Source organism: Mustelus asterias, chromosome 7, assembly GCF_964213995.1.
Source record: "Mustelus asterias chromosome 7, sMusAst1.hap1.1, whole genome shotgun sequence".
In the NCBI taxonomy this organism is placed as follows: Eukaryota; Metazoa; Chordata; class Chondrichthyes; order Carcharhiniformes; family Triakidae; genus Mustelus; species Mustelus asterias.
The window spans coordinates 55796090-55818614 of record NC_135807.1 but is presented as its reverse complement, the minus strand read 5'-3'; the positions used below and the strand labels follow the sequence as shown (position 1 = coordinate 55818614).

Here is a 22525-nt window from a genome sequence, read left to right as displayed (position 1 = left end):
CAAAGTCTTTTTGATTAAAGGGCTCCTGCTGATCCTGTGAAAATTACTCTCCACAGTTTGTCCTTTCAAGTGATGAGGAATCAGCAGTGATAGGACTGTCTGCCAATTGGTATTAACTGCAATTAACCTATAACCAACATTATTCCCTGCCAAGCGATCGGGGCAAGCTAGTGGCCTGGCACCATCATATATATATCACTTTCAGGAGAATGAAGGATCAAAAGTCTTTGGGGGAACATGGTGGGAAACTAAAAGCTTTGGTAACATGTCAAAAAGACTAGTCCTTGGAAGCCCATGGAGTGATTGAAAGTAAGGACTTGGATGCCATGCCATCATTCCTAGCAGTTGCTGTTTTGTGCCTCACAATCTATCCTGATTGTCTCCAGACACATCTTATATCCACTTAATATGGATGAACTTGACCCAATAGACACAGCAAGCCACCATATTTCATCTTTGATCTCCTTTCATATGGTTGTCCATTTATCTGAGTCTTCTGTGGAAAAAGGAACTTGATTTTGTCAATAATGCACAGTTTTTAAAATTAATTCGTGGGACATGGGCATCGCTGGCTGGCCAGCATTTATTGCCCATCCCTAGTTGCTCTTGAGAAGGTGGTGGTGAGCCGCCTTCTTAAATCGCTGCAGCCCATGTGCTGTGGGTTGACCCCTAATGCCGTTAGGGAGGAAATTCCAGGATTTTGACCCAATGACTGAAGGAATGGCGATATATTCCCAAATCAGGATGGTGAGTGAATTGGAGGGGAATTTGAAGGTGGTGGTATTCCCACATATCTGCTGCCCTTGTCCTTCTGGGTGGAAGTGGTCATGGGTTTGGAAGGTGCTGTCTGAGGATCTTTGGTGAAGTTTAAAATTTATTTATTAGTGTCACAAGGAGGCTTACATTAACACTGCAATGAGGTTACTGTGAAAATCCCCTAGTTGCCACACTCCGCTCTCTGGTTGGGAACACGGAGGGAGAATTTAGCATGGCCAATCCATCTAACCAGCATGCCTTTTGGACTGTGGGAGGAAACCGGAGCACCCGGAGGAAACCCACGCAGACATGGGGAGAACGTGCAGGCTCCGCACAGATAGTGACCCAAGCTGGGAATTGAACCCAGGTCCCTGGTGCTGTGAGGCAGCAGTGCTGAGTTGCTGCAGTGCATCTTATAAATAGTACATTGAGCATTGGTGGTGAAGGCAATGGATGTTTGTAGATGTGGTGCCAATCAAGTGGGCTGCTTTGTCCTGGATGGTGTCAAGCTTCTTGTGTTGTTGTTGGAGCTGCACCCATCCAAATAAGGGGGGAGTATTCCATCATACTCCTGACTTGTGCCTTGTAGATGGTGGATAAGCTTTAGGGCGTCGAGTTACTCGCTGCAGTATTCCTAACATCTCACCTGCTCTTGTAGCCACTGTGTTTATGTGGCGAGTCCAGTCGAGTTTCTGTCAATGGTAACCTCAAGGATATTAACAGTGGGGTATTCAGTGATGGTAACACCATTGAATGTCAAGGGGCCGTGGTTACGAGTATTTTTATTGTCGATGGTCATTGCCTGGCATTTGTGTGACGTAAATGTTACTTGCCACCTGTCAGCCCAAGCCTGGATATTGTCTAGATCTTGTTGCATTTGAACTTGGACTGCTTCAGTATCTGAGGAATCATGAATGATGCCGAACATGGTTGCACAATCAGCAAACATCCCCATTTCTGACTTTATGACGGAGTGAAGGTCATTGATGAAGCAGCTGAAGATGGTTAGGCTTACGCCACTACCCTGAGGGACTCCTGCAGTGATGCCCAGGAGCTGAGATGACTGACTCTCCACAACCACAACCATTTTCCAATGTGCCAGGTATGACTCCAACCAGCGGAGAGTTTGTCCCGATACCCATTGATACCAGTTTTGCTAGGGCGCCACGTTCAGTCAAATGCAGCCTTGATGTCAAGGACTGTCACTCTCACCTCACCTCTGGAATTCAGTTCTTTCATCCATGTTTGAACCAAGGCTGTAATGAGGTCAGAAGCTAAGTGACCCTGGCAAAACCCAAACTGGGTGTCACTGAGCAGGTGCTGCTTGATAGCACTATTGATGACCCCTTCCATCACTTTACTGATGAATGAGAGTAGACTGGGCAGTAATTGGTCAGGTTGGATTTGTCCTGCTTTGTGTGTACAGGACATACCTGGGCAATTTTCCACATTGTTGGGTAGATGCCAGTGTTGTAACTGTACTGGAAGAGCTTGGCTAGGGGAGCAAGTTCTGGAACACAAGTCTTCAGCACTATTGTCAGAATGTTTTCAGGGCCCATAGCCTTTGCAGTATCCATTGTTTCCAACTGTTTCTTGATATTAAAGGAAATCCACCATACCATTTTGATGAATTGTAGAAGAGGCAATAGCAAAGGTAAGGAAGAATATCAATGCATCAAGTCCAGAATTCCTTTCAAATATTTAGCTTATTTATTGAGTGGTCTTTTTGTTGCAATGCAGTCCCTTTAAGATTGCCATGCAGGTTGCATGCTTGTATGTGACCTGTTTGCCCCATATTCCTAAATGCACTCACGGACCTCAGTGGAAGTATTGGTACTGCAGGGGCCCTTTAAAATTTAAGGTAATATGGTAAAGTTGCCATAGTCCCAAATAAGCATAGGCTAACTGGTGATGATTTAACCTGAGGATCACCACATCAGGTGAGGGCAAGGTTGAGAGGGCGATACCTTCACGAATAACCATAGCCAGTACAGGAATTAAATCTGTGCTGTTGGCATCACTAACCAGCCAACTGAGCTAAACCGACCAGCTCTTCAGTATGCTAGCAGCCAGCCTAATGAGGGATTCATGGGATATTTCCCCATTAAGGAATTTATTTCCTATAGTAGTTACCAGACATTGCCAAGGTTGCTATTGAATATAGGGGTCATTTCTATACTGAACATTCAAATGACATGGAAGGGACATAAAAGCAAATGAAAAAGCATACGAAGTGGCAAGGATTAGTGGGAAGCCAGAGGATTGGGAAGCCTTTCTAAGCAAGCAGAGGACAACTAAAAAAGCAATAAGGGGGAAGAAGATGAAATACAAGTGTAAGGTAGCTAGTAATATAAAAGAAGATAAAATGAGTTTTTTTCCCCAATATATGAAAGGTAAGAGGCAAAAATAGCCATTGGACCACTGGGAAAGTAATAATAGGAGACAAAGCAGTGGCAGAGGAACTGAATAGTTACCTTGTATCAGTCTTCACAATGGAAGACACCAGTGGGATGCCAGAGCTCCAGAAGAGTCAGGGGGCACAGGTGAATGTAGTGGCCATCACTAAGGAGAAGGTTCTGGGGAAACTGAAAGGTCTGAAGGTGGATAAATCACCTGGACCAGATGGACTACACCCCAGGGTTCTAAAAGAGATAGCTAAGGAAATTGTGGAGGCATTGGTGGTGATCTTTCAGGAATCACTGGAGGCAGGGAGGGTGGAGGACTGGAAAGTAGCTAAAGTAACACCGCTGTTTAAGAAGGGAGGAAGGCAGCAGAGTGGAAATTACAGGCCAGTTAGCCAGACTTTGGTCATTGGCAAGATTTTAGAGTCCCTTATTAAAGATGAGATCACAGAGTACTTGGAAGTGCATGATAAAGTAGGACTGAGTAGCATGGCTTTGTCAAGGGGAGATCATTCTGACAAATCTGTTAGAGTTCTTTGAGGAGGTAACAAGGGAGTTAGGTAAAGAAGTATCAGTGGACGTGATTTATTTAGATTTCCAGAAGGCCTTTGACAAGGTGCCGCATAGGAGACTGTTAAATAAGTCAAGTGTCTATGGTGTTAAAGTTAAGATCCTGGCATGGATAGAGGATTGGCTGACTGGCAGAAGGCAGAGAGTGGGGATAAAGGGGTCTTTCTCAGGATGGCAGCTGGTGACTAGTGGTGTGCCTCAGGGATCAGTGCTGGGACCACAACTTTTCACAATATACATTAACCATTTGGAGGAAGGAACTGAAGGTGCTGTTGCTAAGTTTGCAGATGATACAAAGATATGTAGAGGGACAGGTAGTATTGAGGAAGTAGGGGAGCTGCAGAAGAACTTGGACAGATTAAGAGAGTGGGCAAAGAAGTGGCAGATGGAATACAACACAGAAAAGTGTGAGGTTATGCACTTTGGATGGAGGAATGGAGGCATAAACTATTTTCGAAATGGGAAAATGCTGAGGAAATCAGAAACACAAAGAGACTTGGGTTGGGAGTGATTGTTCAAGATTCTCTTAAGATTAATGTGCAGGTTTGGTCAGCAGTTAGGAAGGCCAATGCAATGTTTGCATTCATGTCGAGAGGGCTAGAATACAAGAGCAGGGATGTAGGGAGGAGTTATACAATAAATGGCAGAGTCATCAGGAGTATAGAAACACAGAGGGACCTAGGTGTGCAAGTCCACAAATCCTTGAAGGTGGCAACACAGGTGGAGAAGGTGGTGAAGAAGGCATATGGTATGCTTGCCTTTATAGGACGGGGTATAGAGTATAAAAGCTGGAGTCTGATGATGCAGCTGTATAGAACGCTGGTTAGGCCACATTTGGAGTACTGCGTCCAGTTCTGGTCGCCGCACTACCAGAAGGACGTGGAGGTGTTAGAGAGAGTGCAGAGAAGGTTTACCAGGATGTTGCCTGGTATGGAGGGTCTTAGCTATGAGGAGAGATTGGGTAAACTGGAGTTGTTCTCCCTGGAAAGACGGAGAATGAGGAGAGATCTAATAGAGGTGTACAAGATTATGAAGGGGATAGATAGGGTGAATGGTGGGAAGCTTTTTCCCAGATCAGAAGTGACGTTCACGAGGGGTCACGGGCTCAAGGTGAGAGGGACGAAGTATAACTCAGATATTAGAGGGATGTTTTTTACACAGAGGGTGGTGGGGGCCTGGAATGCGCTGCCAAGTAGGGTGGTGGAGGCAGGCACGCTGACATCGTTTAAGACTTACCTGGATAGTCACATGAGCAGCCTGGGAATGGAGGGATACAAACGATTGGTCTAGTTGGACCAAGGAGCAGCACAGGCTTGGAGGGCCAAAGGGCCTGTTTCCTGTGCTGTACTGTTCTTTGTCCTCTTTGTTCTTTGTACTTCCGAGGCTGTATAAGGCTCTAGTCAGACCCCATTTGGAGTATTGCGAGCAGTTTTGGACCCCATATCTAAGGATGGATGTGCTGGCCTTGGAAAGGGTCCAGAGGAGGTTCACAAGAATGATCCCTGGAATGAAGAGCTTGTCGTATGAGCAATGGTTGAGGACTCCGAGTCTTTACTCAGAGTTTACAAGGATGGGGGGGGTTCTTATTGAAACTTAGAGGATACTGCGAGGCCTGGATAGAGTGGACATGGAGAGGATGTTTCCACTAGTAGGAAAGATTAGAACCAGAGGGCACAACCTCAGGCTAAAGGGATGATCCTTTAAAGCAGAGATGAGGAGAAATTTCTTCAGCCAGAGAGTGGTGAATCTGTGGAACTCTGAGGCAGAAGGCTGTGGAGGCCAACTCATTGAGTGTCTTTAAGACAGAGATAGATGGGATCAGGGATTATGGGGAAATGGCAGGAGAAGGGGGATGATAAAAATATCAGCCATGATTAAATGGCAGAGCAGACTCGATGGGCCGAGTGGCCTAATTCTGCTCCTATGTTTTATGAAAGAGACCATTCAGCCCAACCTCATCAACATATTCATTTATTCCATTTCCCCTCATGGATTTATCAAGCTTACCGGTAAATGCTATTTGCCTCAACTGCTCCTTGTTCATTCTAACCAACTTTTGGGTAAAACAATTTTCTCCTGAATTTCCCAGTGAATTTATCAGTGAGTACTTCACATTTATGGTCTTCCTCAGATATGGAAATCTCTTTTCTATATCTAACATCAAACATTTTCCCAGGTCAGTTCTTAGCTTTCTCTTTTTTAAAGAGCCCCAGCCTGTGTAAATTTTTCCCAATAGGTCTAATCTCTCAGTATATCCTTTTTTTTTGCATCTTCTCCAATGCCTCTATATCCCTTTTCATAATAGAAATCAGAACAATGCATAGTAGCTCTAATGGGGTAACTGGTCATTATTATTTCCACAGGATTATTCATATTAATCGTTCACAATTTAATTGTCTTTCACAAGTAAATCCAATTTTACTTTGAAGGATTAAAGTACAAACAAATTAGGGGCTTCCCAAATCAGATGCTCCAACAAGGACAAGAGGCACTGGTCACTTTGAAACACATCAAAATTATGATAGCATCATTTGAGGACAGAACTGGAACAGATTGAATTGGATACAAAAGACAAATTCAAATTACAGTATGTATTAGCACCTTAGAGCAGCACCAGATAATCAACACCATTGCTGGTGCACACCAACATTCATCACAGAATGAGTTAATGATCATGAAGACATACTCAGCAAAGACTCGTGTTTTGCTGAACAGCTATGCTGTTGAACCTCTGTTTTGCACGGGAGACAGACAAGAATGCCAAATTTCAAAGGGAACAAGTTTATACTACATAAAGGGCTCTGATTGGTTGGCAAGTTGGCTCTGATTAATCAAGAATTTGCCACAGCAAATGCATCAGGAAGCTGTTTCCCCAGGCTTCTGTTTATCCATGATGTGGCCTCAACCAGGATCTTGGGTTCATGTCACATTACATGTAACCCCCACCATACTGCCTGGGTTTGCAAAATCCTACTAACTGTCTTGGCTTGAGACAATTCTTTAACCTGTGATCATCCCTCTCTCGAGTCACACCGTCTGTGCCTGTAAAGACTTGATTACCTGTAAAGACTCGCACTCCAACCATTCTGCACATTCCAACTGTAATTACCTTGCAATTGTGTCTTTGCCTCTATATGCCGTGTTTGTGAACCTACCTCTACTCACCTGAAGGAGCAGTGCTCCGAAAGCTCGTGATTCCAAATAAACCAGTTGATGTTGAGAGACTTATTTTATTCAAAAGGGACATGCCTGGACATATTCCTTTTGCCTGCAGAGGATAGCTCTTTGCAAATGAATATATGCAGCTTACAGTGAGCATGAGCTACATTACAAGCCTGACTGGTTGTTAGTGCAATCCTTAGCAAAGTGAGGATGTTCAGTAAATACTGCCTAATTGCAAAATCACTTCCAACATTGGAGACTATGTTCTAAGTTTTACATGATGTGGAGATGCCAGCGTTGGACTGGGGAATGAATGAACACCGCTCGACAATCACCAGGCAAGACTGTTCTCTTCCTGTGGGGGAGCACTTCAGCGGTCACGGGCATTCAGCCTCTGATCTTCAGGTAAGCGTTCTCCAAGGCGGCCTTCACGACACACGACAGCGCAGAGTCGCTGAGCAGAAACTGATAGCCAAGTTCCGCACACATGATGACGCCCTAAACTGGGATCTTGGGTTTATGTCACACTATCAGTAACCCCCACAGCTTGCCTCCTGGACTTGCAGAATCTCACTGGCTCTCCTGTCTGAAGACAATACACATTTCTTTAACCTGTGCTTAATGCTCCCTCCACTCACATTGTCTGTATCTTTAAGACCTGGTTGGCTGTAGAGATTCGCATTCTAATCAGTATTCTGTAACTTGATTTTGTGTCTCTGTATGCCCTGTTTGATGTGGAGATGCCGGCGTTGTTTGAGAGCAGATTTCCACTCCATCTGACGAAGGAGCAGCGCTCCGAAAGCTAATGGCATTTGCTACCAAATAAACCTGTTGGACTTTAACCTGGTGCTGTTAAAACTCTTACTAAGTTTTACAAGCAGGGTTGGTCGAGTAGTCAATATTCTGCCTGTTGCAAACAGTTAATGGGATGCACTATTTGATACAATCTGCCAGTCACTGTGATGTACTGCTTACATACCTGACATCAGTCCAAAGATGTGCGGGTTAGGTTGATTGGCCAGGTTAAAAATTGCCCCTTAGAGTCCTGGGATGCGTAGGTTAGAGGGATTAGTGGGTAAATATGTGGGGATAGGGCCTGGGTGGGATTGTGGTCGGTGCAGACTCGATGGGCCGAATGGCCTCCTTCTGCACTGTAGGGTTTCTATGATTTCTATGATCACAACATCCATATCCACAAATCCGTATACCATATTACTCATTTGTGTGATACAACTTTTTGCCTTGATGTCAACATCCTGTTTGTAGAAAACACTACTTGTGTTGCCACTATATAGCAGCAGCATATAGTTTCACCTACTGCTCAAACTTTTTTGTTTAAAGATACATTACTCCTCCAGGGTAATTTGAAATAGATGGGGCAGTTTTGAGGTCCAAAAGTGGCAGCCTTTGGCCTATTCACGAGTATGAGTGATGCACAATGAGCAATGATCTGACCAAGTTAGACATCACAGATGCACCCTATTCAAAATCAAGCATGCATGGTGAGCAATTAGCTCAGGTCATGGGGTACAATTGTTCCCTGATGCATCCCCATGGCAACATTTTGACAAATCAAAGCCAAATTGCCAACCAATCAACACCCCGTTTCTCATGCTGTACAAATTGCTGTTCCTTTTTGAAATTTGGCATTCTTGCACCTGTCCTGATGATGCAAGATGAAAAGCTTCAACTGCATGTCTCTGAATTTTAGGAAATCCTGCAGCTTTGTATTACCAAGCACCTAGGTGTTTTATTTTCTTGTTTTGGAGTATGGGGTGGCGGGGTTAGATAAATCAAATGAGTCACTCAGGCTGTAACTACGTTTCACAAAACAGTGGTCACAGATCCAGAGACAATGGACAGATCTTTGCTGACCTGACCCACAGGAAGCAGGTCCATCAGGGCATCAACAAGAACGCACAATTTGGGATCCTGCCATGTAACATAGTTATCAGGGCCTGCTGGTTGTGTGTGGGAGGGTGCTGGGGCTGAGGAGTGGAAAATTGGGATCTGGCGTGTGAAGGTCAGAGCCTACTTAGGGATGGCTCTTGTGGGCAGATAGGGTGGTAGGGGTGATCATAAGGCAGGAACCTAAATCCAGGGTGTGTGAAAGGTGCTTACCTCCTGAATCCACTGTCTTCTCTCGGAGGAAGTTGCTGCATTACCCGAAATCTGACCAACTGTTCAATTTCAAAAGATAGATGACTATGAGGCTCCTGGTCTCCTTTTCATATTCCAAGTTGCAATTTGCCTCCTCAGATCAGGATGGTCACCTGCCCACATTGCAGCCTCATTTAAAGCCAGAAATAGGTGGGTTAGAGATCTGAGACTTTACCTACCAGCCACCCAACATCACCTGACCCAAACACACCTGTTTCTTCCCCTCCCCCCACCGATTAGAATTCAGCCAGACGTGACATGGAAATACCCAAAAGTGACTCCAGCAGTTTATTAACCTACAATAATTTGCTGCTTTGCACAATTTAACAGAAATAATTCAGCTAACACAAATTTAGCCCTCCAACAAATCAAATTTATTGTATTAACAAAGTCATTTAGAATTTGAACTCAGAACATTTTCTAGTTACAAGGCATTTTAAACAAGAACAAAATACACATGGCATCGCATATCTTCCAATGGGATGCATTGGCAATTGTAATTTCCTTTCAGAAACACAAACAGGCATGTGGATGCATCACAAGATAAAGCTGAGCAAGAAAACAAACACATAAGAATGGTATCGGTTAAAACTTATAGGGAGAGGGCTGTATTTTTCCACTCAAACAAATTGTTAAACAATCTGCAGTAACTTGCAAAATTAGTTCCATAAAAGACACATATAAAATTATGTATTCACTAAAAAAGGTAAGTTTATTTTTTCAAACATTGTTAGTACTCAGTTGTACACGGTGTCTTAAAATCGTAGGATTTTCAAGTTACCCGTTTGCAATCCTTTAAAAGCAAATATAGCTCATGTGATTCACTTTTAAATAGTTTGAGTTAAAGAAAAACAGACCAGAAAGTTAAGTTTCAACCCATCTGCATTTGGTCCATTTAATATCTAGTGCATATATAGTACTAGGTTGAGGGAGTGATCATGACATTAAAAATGTGAGCCTCCTCCCAGTCAAATCAAATCTAAATTGGTATATACAGTATTATAAATTCATACCACATATGTCTGAGTTGAAGAGGGTTATTTTATAACCTGTAAGCAATGTTGATAATAGCACGTGACCTCAGGCCACATGACGTTCACCAGCATTTCACTGTTCATAAAAAATCATTTTCTTATTGTACCATTATGGTATAAACAGAATTAGCACCTTGGGAGCAGTGGGATACTGAAAGGCAATACATAAGAGATAATGAGACGCAGTTGAACCATCCCTTAGCTTTATAATTACATCTTCTGCACTTCGCTAACGTTCTGCACCCCACTGTTTCCAACTTGACAATTCCATACCTATTTACAAATAATTATTTTACACGAGGTAAACTTTAACCATTCTGAACTTGGGCAATTGAAAAAAATGACCGGGTAAATGATCGGTTTTAGAGTTTATTCTAGTGCTTGTTAATTGCGGATTAAAAATAATTGTATTTTAAGGTTTTGGAATGCTGTAAATAGGGTGTTTTTAATAAAAATTTAACCAATATTAAAAACTTTCAGCATTAAAACGTTTCTTTAAATCCAAAGTTATATATATTGCTAATTTCCACTTCAAACATTCTGCTAAAAATTTAACTTAACAATAAAACCATACTTAAAACAATACATTTAATTTAAAATACTTAATCATAATCAGAAACAAAAGTCATCTCAACTTCAAGCAACAAGAATGTTTTTCTTCTCATCGCCAAGTGATTCAGGTTAAGAAAGGTACATAAATGCGAACAGTCCAGGAGTCATTCATTCAATACCTTGGGATTCTGCACAGTATGGCTTAAACCAGAGACCTCCAAAAATTTCAGTGAATCAATAAAATTATAGCACAATCTTAATGCAGAGAAACATCCCAACTATTTCTACCAGCAGGTTACTGACTTTGATTAATATATTTTAAAATCTTAAGTAGAAAGCTCACTAGGTTCAGGAATACAAAACTATTTACAAATTAGACCTTGCCTGCAGAGCATTTCAATTTTACTCTTACTGGGAAACATACTTTTGATTTTTACATTTTTTTAAACCATCAAGAGATCCTACTATAAGTAAAATAGTCAAGATAATCAGACTGATTTCTGTGACATTTCCATGCTAGATTTATTATACACTTTCTGAAACATAATGTTTTGTTTAGGACTGTTTAGTTCTGGTGAAACCGTTAATCAAAAGCATTAGGGAAATTCAAAAAGATCAGCCTCCCAGATTCTCACTTTCAGATCTAACTGCTCTCTCCACCTCAAATCAAAATGTAGACTCTCAACAAAAAAAGAGAGAAAAAACTAAATTTGGAGTTTTTGAAAATAGTTGCAAGAAATACAAGAGTCTGTGAATTTTGCTTTAGTATTTACCACGGAGGTTGGTAATAGCCTTTCAATCCATGTTTATTTTTTTACAGAAATGGAGCTTGCTTACAGATGTACTGAATTGGTTGGTTTTCCCTTAAAAGTTTTAAAATAAAGCCTTGAAAGCTATTTGTGTTATCCAATTGAGTTAAACCAGTTAAAACCATTGCATTCAATCCCAAAGTCTGACCTACGCTGAAAAAGGCACAATCAGATTCATATAAGCTACTCTAGGTAGATTTAACAAATCTTTTCAAAACCAAGTGTCAAGACATTAATACGAGGTGCCATTTTTTATCATGGACACCAAATATTGCAGTGGTTTAACATCAATACTAAATGAGGTATTACATTTTGAACACTAACAACTGTATACTCCCAGAGCAAAACCAATAAAGATTTTAATAGTTTGACAAAATATATAACTGATCAGATAACCTCAAAAGCAACATTGCTTTTAGTGCAGCAGTCTGATACCCCTGAAAGAAACCAGGAAAGTTCCAGCAACATCTTTCACAATAACCCAGATATCAGACCACTCACTTAATTCTCAATAACAAGAACATTCAAAGCTGCCTACACGCTGTACAGTATATACAGACCATGAAGGCCACAGAGCAGTTTTAGAAACACCAACACCAATTGTCTTTTAATTTTATAGCATATTTTATGTACATTGTATATCAGGTTTTCAACATTTTTACAGTTAATGATTTTCCTGCCCTACATTAAACATTCTAATATCTAAAAGCATGACTGAACTAAAAGGCATGCTTTTCTGAAAAAAAAACTATTTCAGTTTTAAATACAAATCCAAACAGAATGTCAAATGTTATTGCATCCTTTCCAGTTTTCTAAAATATGAAACAACCATTTGGTTGCCATCGGTCCTGAGTTCACAGTAATAAAAATCAGTACAGTTCAACTCCCGAAACCATGAGCCACCTTTGTGAACAACTCATACACAAGTATAGCAATTGTCCAAGGCTGTATTAAGACATCTTCACGAGTAATTGCGAAGGCTCTCATTTCAGTCTGTCTGAGGTTAGCTGATAAAGTTGTACACAAGGAACCTGGGTGTTCCACAATACTCTGTTGCAAAGAGTTTACCATCTGGAGTAGGATCCGAGAATGCAATCTCATCTTTACTCAAATACGATCCATATACGAAATTGCTCCTGAAAGAATAAATTTATTTTTCTTTTACAATTAAATACAGCATAACTGATTGATGTTGAAAGACACAAATTGCTTAACAAATTCTTGAACATAGCTGCTGCCAGTTTCATTTATACAAATCTCCTTTTCCACCCCACATCCCCTTGCTCTGCAAAATTTGTTCCCTCAATGTTCAGTGGACTGCTTTCCATAACTTAGATGCACCTTCAAGAGTCAGATGTATTTCAAGAGTCAGTCTGACCAGCTAATGGAAAGATAGCAGCTAGATACCAAAATGCCCTTAATCATGTTTCTTGATGGAAATATAATTTTCATTTATATAGCAGATTCCATATAGATCGATATTTCACACCACTTCATCAGAGAATTGATCACCAGAATTAAGGAATTTAGAATGTGGTGAAAAAAGGGAAAGAAAGGAATGGTAAAAATTCAAAATGGGCAGAGGGAAGATGATGAGCGAGTGATTTTGGAATGAATATTCTAGTTCATTATATGACAAAATACATCCCTGTAATTTTCAACATCTGGTTAAGATCCCTTATTGCAACTGTGGAATTTTAAAGGAAAAAGTATAATCATAGAAGTTTAGAGCACAAAACACAACCATTTGGCCCACTGCACCCTATTTTTTTAAACCACAACAGATTATTTTAATACACATTTTTTCAGCCAATACGTATTTATAACTTACTAACAAATGATAGTAGTCACTTATCAGTTTAATGTAACTACTCAATTTTGAAATCATCTATTTAAATGCTCATTGGATTTTTAATGCAATCTTGTTTTAGACAAGTACATAAACATGCAGGATTTATTTTATTGGAAATAACAACCTTTTCTCCTTCAAATCATTGAAACTCTATGGGACTCTAGCTGCTAACTTGGGGTTGAACATGCTAATTTCTCCTCATCTCCGTCTTAAATAGTAGATCTCTTATTCTTAAACTGTGTCCCCTCAATCTAGTCATTGCACATTTGGCAAACAAGAGGCCAGCTCATTTTCATTTCCAAAGTTTTGACACATGTATATTCCATGAGACATTTTCTTGAGCATTGTTTAGGATTAGATTACCTTTTCTATCTGTGGCCTTTCTCAATCCTTTGAAAGGTGTTAGCTTCCAAAAACAAAGAGGAATTTTCATCCTCAGTGAATGAAAAGTCAATGTAAACAAACTTTTCCTTGATAAAATATTACCTGAATAGCAGTATAAGGTTTCCTGCGGAAAAGCAATGTTACTAATTTGACCAAACCAAGCAGCAGGATGTGAAGAGTAAGAATTTGAGCAATGTAACTTGCATGCACATCTATTGAAAACTACCATACTCAAAACACCACCAGGACACAAAGAGAAAATGGAGAGAATACTGGTCAGCAGCTTTATTTAAAGAGGCTTCAGTTCTTTTCAAAGATTGAGAAAAGACATATTCACTGTAAAATAACCCAACCTTCCCATGTCTTTGTTGAATTGCCACATAGAAATAGATGAATACCAAAACAGTTAAAATAGACATCAAATAAACTAAGCAATGTTAGGGGAGGCAACTGAACATGAAGTTAAACCGGTAGACTTGCGGAGAATTTGAGGTGGGGAAAAACAAAATGTTGGAAAGTTTATAAAAAACAGCACATGATAACCATCAGGCGGTTTCCTTGCTCACTTTTGACTTGGTGCCATGAGACTTCAAGGGTCTGGAGTCGATGTTGAGGACTCTCAGGACAACTCCCTCCCCACTGTATATATCTCTTTCAGAGGGTCAGTGCAGACTCAATGGGCCAAATGGCCTTCTTCTGCATTATAGGGATTCTATGGATCTGGCTGTGGTGGCCTACTCCTGTTTGTATTTCTTGTGCTCTTGTGGGAAGTGGCTCCAATAATCCTAAAATAAATGTAATTAGTGTAAAGGTAAGACTGACGAAATTGATAGGACTCATTATTAGGGATGTAATAACAGAGCACTTGGCGAACCTTAATCTGTTCCTCCAGTTTGCGGTGGGGTTCGCTAGAACATTGCTTAAGGCCAAGGACAGACAGGTGGACAGGAAAGCAGGGTGATGTGTTGAAGTGGCAAGTGACAGGAACGTCTGGGTCCTGCTTGCAGACAGAGCGAAGGTGTTCAGCAAAGTGACCACCCAGTCTACGTTTGGTCTCTCCGAAGTACAGTAGACTGCATTGGGAGCTGCAAAATGCAATAGACCAGATTGAAGGAGGTGCATATGAAGAATTGCTTCACTTGAAAGGGGTGTTTAGGATTTGGGATGGTGAGCAGGGAGGAGGTAAAGGGAGGTGCTGCACCCTCTACAATTACATGGGGTGAGATGTTGGGTATGATGGAGGAGTGGACCAGGGTGTCCTGGAGAAGACAGTGCCTGCGGGATGCTGACAGGGGGAGTGAGGAAAAGATGTGTTGAGTAGTGGCATCATGATGGAGTTGGCAGAAATGGTGGAGGACGATCCTTTGAATGTGAAGACTGGTGGGGTGAAAAGTGAGGACAAGAGGAGGGGGGCGGGGGTGAAAGCAGTGGCCCAGGTGATGGGTTGGACGCGGTCGAGAGCCCTGTCAACCATAGTGGATGGAAAACCAAGATTGAGGAAGGAGGAAGACATATCGGCAGCACTATTTTGGAAAGTGGCATCATCAGATTAGATGTGGTAGAGGCGAAGGAACTGAGAGAATGGGATGGAGTCCTTACATGATGTGGGTATGAAAAGCTGTAGTCAAAGTAGTTGTGGGAGTCGGTGTGCTTGTAATGGATACTAGTGGACAGTTTATCACCAGAAATGGAGACAGAGAGGTCAAGGAAGGGAAGTGTCAGAGATGGATCTTGTGAAGGTGATAGAAGGGTGGAAATTGGAAGCAAAATTGATAAATCTTTACAGGTCCAGAAGAGAGCATTGTTGTAGGGAAAAATCCCTTGTACCAGTGCATTCAAGGCAGTCGAGTCGCAAGGCAAGGTTCAAAGTGTTTTTCTTTATTGTACAATTATTGGGAACCCAGGGAGACCCCTGTAGCCAGCTTAGAAACAGTGCTTGGCCACGTTGATCTCAATAGTTATACATTTGCTCTGGATATTTATAGGAATCCAAATTCGAGCGGGAACATTTGCTCATACATTTTTACAATACTTATAAAGTGGCCTGTCTGGTCAGGAAGTTCCCTGAGAGACTTGTCAATTTGCATCTGTATGGTGTGTGTCCGTGTTAATGGGACTGCCTGTTCTTGCCCCGGTGTTCTAATGTGTTTCCCATTATCCTCTCGATGTGTCCCCTTATCTAAATCGACCTCTACTGTTTTGTGTCTGTATTCTATGCTTGCGAGATTAGGTGTTAATGTCATTTTGTCCTGCTGTGTGTAGGGGGATTTAATCTAATCTTTTATTCTTTTTATCCTAGTTTATTAAGTTTCTTTGCCTGCCTTGGCCATTTTATTCCTGTAATATTTTATTGACAGTCCGGTTATGCCATATAACCCACTCCAGGTCTTGACTCGCAGATATCCCGATCTTCTGGCCAAAGGCCGGTTTAAAATGCAGCTTCGTGCTGTTGCTGGGCAGAATAAGGATCTTTTGTCGGCTTTGAAATTAAAGGTCTCTCAGCTGTGCAGAGGGGGATTTAAACGAATGTCCATTCGGGTGTTCCCCTTTGCATTGTGGGCACGTTATGAATGGTGCCAATCAGTCCAATAAATGAATATGTTTAATGAGGTGAATATTGATGAGATAGTAAAAATATGGCTTTTGGAAAATGGCCTACTTCAGCATGAAGTGGCACTGAAATAGTTGCCGATGTACCGATAAAGGAGTTCTGGGAGGGGGCCGGAGTAGGACTGGAACGGGAATGCTTCACTCAACAAGTTAAAGGGGAAATTGTTGAGGGAGAGAACCAGTTCAGCCAGACGGACGACAGTGGGAGGAGGATTGTTCTGACCTCTGTTTATGGAAGAAGAGCTTTAAGGCCATCTTAGTGCGGAATGGAGGTGTAGAGGGATTGGACATCCATGGTGAGGGGGAGGCAGTTTGGGTCAGGGAACTAGGAGTTGTTGAAATGGCGTAAGGCAGCGGAGGAATCACAGATGTAGGTGGAAGGGACTGGACAAGAGGAGAAAGAATGGAGTCAAGAAAGCAGGAAATGTCTATGTTTCTATGAAATGAGTTCAGTGGGGCAGGAACAGGCTGACATGATGGTTTCAAGATAGCAGGAAATGTGTTAGTTTCTTGGAAGTCGTATCTATCGGGGGGAACCAGTAGACATAGTAATATTTGAATTTTCAAAAATCATACAAGATTACAGCGAAGGTTATGAGACTAAAGGGCTCATAGGATTGGGGCAATATATTAGTATGGATTGAGTGTTGGTCAATGGACAGACAAGAGAGCATGTATAAATGGGTTATTTTCAAATTGTCAGACTGTAACAAGTGCAGTTCCATACTTGGGCCTCAGCTATTTGCAATATGCATCAATCATTTAGATGAGGGGACTGAGTATATTGTATCAGAGTTTGCGGACGATCCAAAGCTTGTGGGAAAGTTGACTGAGTTGACAAAGGGATATAGACAGATTAAATGAGTGGGCAAGAATGTAGCTGGTGAAATTTATGGAGAAGTTTGAAGCCATTCACTTTGGAAGGAAAAATAGTAAAGATTTTTTTAAATGTTGAGAAACTGGGACATCATGGTATTCAAAGGATTACCTTGTTATCTGAATTACAGAAATGACTAGGCAAATACTGCAAGCAATCAGAAAAGCACAAGGCACGCTAGTCCTTATTACAAAGGGGATTGGAATGCAAGAGTAAAGAAGTCTAACTGCAATTATGCAAGGCCATGGTGAGACTGTATCTAGAACACTGAACATAGTTTTGGTCTCCTTCCCCAGGAAGGATATACTGTTAGAGGATGTGCAACAAAGTTTCACTAGACTAATTCCTGGGATGAGCGGATTACCTCGTCAGGAGTGATTGGAGAGACTATGTCTACGCTCCCCAAAATATAAAATTCTTAATCATGTTTCCTGTCACACCCCTTAACAGGATGTTTCCTGACTGGGAAGTTTAGAACTAGGATCACAGTTTCAAGAGTTGGTGGTGGGCCATTTATCCTGAGATAAGGAGAAATCTGAAAGGGTTGCGAACCTTTGGAATTATCTACCTCAGGGAGCTGTGGATGCTCAGTCCTAGTATATTCTTTGGATACCAAGGGAATCAAGGGATAGGAGGATAATGCAGCAATTTAAACGGGAAAATCATCCATGATCTTATTGAACGGCAGAGCAGTTTTGAATAGTCAACTGGTTCACTCTTGCTATTTCTTATGTTACAAAAGTTCATATTGCGTACTGGATTACCTAGAAGAGAGATAGTGTACAACTCCCTCCAGGTAGAGTATGCTGCTTCCCCATTTTACATAGGGACACACACAGATGCTGCCTTATCTGCCAAATTATTTCCAGCAGTTTCTGTTTCCATTGCAGAATATACAAGGTTCTGAGATCAGAATCTGCTAACTCTAGAGGGGGAATTGAAATCAGTAACTGGAATTAGAAAGTGCTACCAGTTGACAGCTCCAATTTTAAAATGAGGAAAATCAGCCACATATGCTGACATCATTATCATAGAAATTAGTGGTTAAAAATGATAACTGTCACTTATTTGCTGTGCTTCAACAAAGTACAGCAAAGGGCAAGAATCATAAACTTGAGTGATTGATCGAACCAGATGTCAGCACTAAAGGAAAACGTATTAAAGAACAACATCTGAATAGGTTCCCAAAGGGAACTTTGTTGATCATCTGCCAGCTGTCTCGGGTGGAGCTGTCTTAATTGTTTAAGTAGAGAATCCTGAGCAAATTTACCCCATCAGAAATCCTACCTAACATCTAACCTAGGAAGATGACCTACATACTGCGGCAGAGTAACACAATTCACATTTATGATTATCACTCCCTACAGATTTAACACATCTGCTAGTCGAGAATTACAGTGAAATAGCAAGGAATCCATAGATTTCATTAACAGCTGGGATCATAAGTATATAGTAGATTTGGAAGACCAGAGAAATGAAAATTTCAGCTCACTCAACCCACTCCACTTCATCAGGAGTTGGCAGTTGGCAGCCCAGTACAATCTGCAATTTTCTCTAAACATTGGGAAGACCAAAGCCACAAACTCCATTCTCTCAAACCCCTCGCCAGTCATTATATCTGGCTGAACTAGACTATTCAACCTCAAGAGACCTTTTTGACCCAGAGCTGAGCTTTCTCTCAAATTCTTTCACAGGATGTGGGCATCGCAGGCACAACCAACATTTGTTACCTGTCCCTAATTGTCCTTGAGATGATAGTGCCGTGTCACCTTCTTTAACCATCACAGTCCTATTAGGAAAAAAGAGTTCTAGGATTCTGATCTAGCAATGGTGAAGGAAAACAACGTGGTAGTTTGATGCAAGTTTGAGGGGAACTTGCACGTGGTACTGTATGCTGATGCCAGTTGTTCTTGTTCCTTTAGGCAGTAGAGATTGCAGATTTGGAAGATGCTGTTAGAGAAGCCTTGACATCTTGCTGCAGTGCAACTTGTAGATGGTATATACTGCTGACACAGTTCACTGGTGATGGAGACAGTGAATGTTTAACGGTGGTGGATGGGGTGTTGATCAACTGGGCTGCTTTGTCCTGTTAGTTTTGAGTTTCTTGAGTGATGCTGGAACTGCACTCATCCAGGCATACGCAGGGTTCTTCATCACACCCCTGACGTATGCCTTGTAGATTGTGGGGAGTCAAGAGGCGAGTTACTTGCTGCAGAATTCCAAGTCTCTGACCTGCTCTTGTAATGACATTATTTATATGGCTGGTCCATTCAATTTCTGGTCAATGATGACCCCCAGGATGTTGAGATTATGGGGGAATTCAGTAATGGTAATGCCCTTGAATGTCAAGGAGAAATGATCATAACCTGGCACTTGTGTGGCACAAATGTTGTGTCATTTTTCATCCCAAGCCCTGAATGTTGCCCAAGCCTTGCTGCATATGGACACGAATTGCTTCAGTGTCCGTGCAGGTAGAAATGGTAAAATACACTGCTGAGTCATCAGCAGACATACCCATTTCTGACCTTATGATAGAGGGTAGGAAATTGATGAAGCAGCTGAGTGGTTGGGCCTAGGTCATAATCCTGAGGAACTCCTGCAGTGATGCCCTAGGACTGAGCAGATTGACCTTGAACAACCATCTGCTTTTGTGCTAAGTATGGCTCCGACCAGTGGCGAATTTTCCTAATTCCCACAGCCTTCAGTTTTACTAGGGCTCCGTGGTAACATTCTTGGTCAAATGTTGCCTTGATGTCAAGTGTAGTCACTCTCATATCAAGTCAACTCTTTTCTCCACATTTGGACCAAGGCCAAATGAGGTCAGGAGCCATGAGGTCTTGGTGGAATCTTTTGCTTAGTAACTGTCACTTGATAGCATTGTCAATGAAACCTTTGCCGATGATTAGGAGTAGACCAATGAGACAGTAACTGGCCGGGTTGAATTTGTCCTGTTTTTCATGGACAGAACATACCTGGGCAATTTTCCACATTGCCAGCTAAATGCCAGTCGTGTAGCTGTGCTGGAACAATTTGGTTAGGGATGTGGCTGGTTCTGGAGCACAATTCTTCAGTAATAGTGCTGAAATATTGTCAGGGCCCATAGTTTTCGCAATAGCCGGTGCCTTCAGTTGTTTCTTGATATTAAATTGGCTGAAGACTAGAAACTGTGATGCTGGGGACATCAAGACATGCTTGCAGAAGGACTAAAGGTGTTCTGCAAAGTGGTCACCCAGTCTGCATTTAAATCTCTCCAATGTAGTCTCTCCATTTATTTCAGAAAAGATCCTCTAAAACTAAGACTAATTCAACTACTTAAATATAATTACATTGCAGAAGTGCTCAGTTGGGCCTCTGTCCTTCAAAGGCAAGAGATGCGAACATAAATTATAGTTACACTTGCACAGCACACATGCCTCTGTGAAATATTGATCACCACCAAGTTCAACTAAATCTTGAAAATGCACCACAGTTAGTTAACTAAACTCCAGAAACAAAACTGACATGAGTGAATGTCAGTTGGATTATTGTTTGTGACCATATACTTTCACTTTTCACATTTTAAAATTGAGTTATATAAAGGCCACCTGTAACCATTAAAAATTGCAAGAAATTTACACCCAAGTTTGGGCGGCATGGTAGCACAGTGGTTAGCACTGCTGCTTCACAGCTCCAGGGACCTGGGTTCGATTCCCGGCTTGGGTCACTGTCTGTGTGGAGTTTGCACATTCTCCTCATGTCTGCGTGGGTTTCCTCCGGGTGCTCCGGTTTCCTCCCACAGTCCAAAAATGTGCGGATTAGGTTGATTGGTCATGCTAAAATTTCCCCTTAGTGTCCTGAGATGTGTAGGTTAGAGGGATTAGTGAGTAAAATATATAGGGATATGGGGGGTAGGGCCTGGGTGGGATTGTGGTCGGTGCAGACTCGATGGGCCGAATGGCCTCTTTCTGTACTGGAGGGTTTCTATAAACAAAAAGTTTCTAGAGAATTGTGGTACTAATATCTATAAATATGCAATAATATTTTGAAGTCAGAGATATACATGTCTAGTTAGTTTACAGAGCAGCAAACTCAAAGTGAGGTTGTGCTCGTGGTTTGAATGCCAGTGACCAGCCGAAAGAATGACCAACAAGCACATCATAGATCATTTATCTGTTTTAGTTAAACTTGGAGAATACTGTAGATTGTATATATAAATTTAGAATTAAAGATATAAAAACATACAAGATATATTATATATATACACACACACGCAAAATGTGTTCTTTACCTAAGGCAATCAGTCATTCTTGTAGCAATTGCTTTCCGCCGCATCATACTGAAGACCCATACCCTACTTATTCCACAAATTGCTGGCTCTGGATTGGTCGAACAACACCATGCTCGCTGGCGTTCGAGCATAATTGCATCATTGGATGATTGCCGAGTGGCTTTATCTGCTATAACTCTGAAGCCCTGTAAAAGTTGAACAGCAAAGATTTCATTTCTGTTGATTTAAACAGAACTATTTTTTAAAAAAAGTTTTTAAAAATGTTTATTTATTAGTCACCAGTAAGGCTTACATTAACACTGCAATGAAGTTACTGTGAAATTCCCCTAGTTGCCACACTCCGGTGCCTATTCGGGTCAATGCACCTAACCAGCATGTCTTTCAGATTGTGGGAGGAAACCAGAGAACCCTGGGGAAATCCACGCAGACACGGGGAGAACATGTAAACTCCATACAGACAACGACCCAAGCCGAGAATCGAACCTAGGCTCCTGGCACTGCGAGGCAGCAGTGCTAACCACTGTGCCACCATGCTGCCCCTTATTTTTTGTCTAAAGAGGGCAGGTAACTACATTACTGATTTAAGTTACTATATAAGGTATTAATGAGGGGCCTGGAAAAAGGAGAAAAATTAACTTCCACGAGATAAACAAAACAAATGAAACATGACGCATTTTGCTTCCTATGCCACTGCGAAAACTTGGAGCATCATTGTTTGCAATATATGATTCTTTTTATACACATTCAAGATACAAAACTTGTATACAAGTTTCAAATATATATTAAAACAAGCAATTTAAAAATATATACAAACCTGTTGTATATGTTCTGCAATTAAGCAGCCAACTACTTTTCGATCATTAGAGATGAAAAGAAGCGTCTTTGTCCTGGAAGGACACTTCAGTTCTACGTGCTGAAACCCAAGGTCATTATCAACCAGGTCACGAATCTCTTCAACCTGTGGTAAATATACTGGTTTTAATATATGAATCGGTTACTGAATTTAGCCTTCAATATTGTTCATGCACTTGCAACATAAGCATTCCCGAGAAAGTTTGCTCACATTGAACTTCCACTGATACTCAAAAAT

General features: G+C 41.5%; 1 protein-coding gene across 1 annotated transcript in view; it reads right to left on the bottom strand.

Annotated features, from left to right (window-relative positions):
* Positions 1-9404: 9404 nt before the first annotated feature.
* Positions 9405-22525, bottom strand: part of LOC144495724 (uncharacterized) — a 37508-nt gene continuing 24387 nt past the window's right edge. The window contains exons 8-10 of the mRNA XM_078216078.1: positions 22250-22393; positions 21436-21620; positions 9405-12581 (exon numbers count right to left, since the gene is read on the bottom strand). Coding sequence (XP_078072204.1) covers positions 12449-12581; positions 21436-21620; positions 22250-22393 — 462 coding nt within the window. The 3' untranslated portion in view covers positions 9405-12448. The remainder of the gene's footprint in view (positions 12582-21435; positions 21621-22249; positions 22394-22525) is intronic.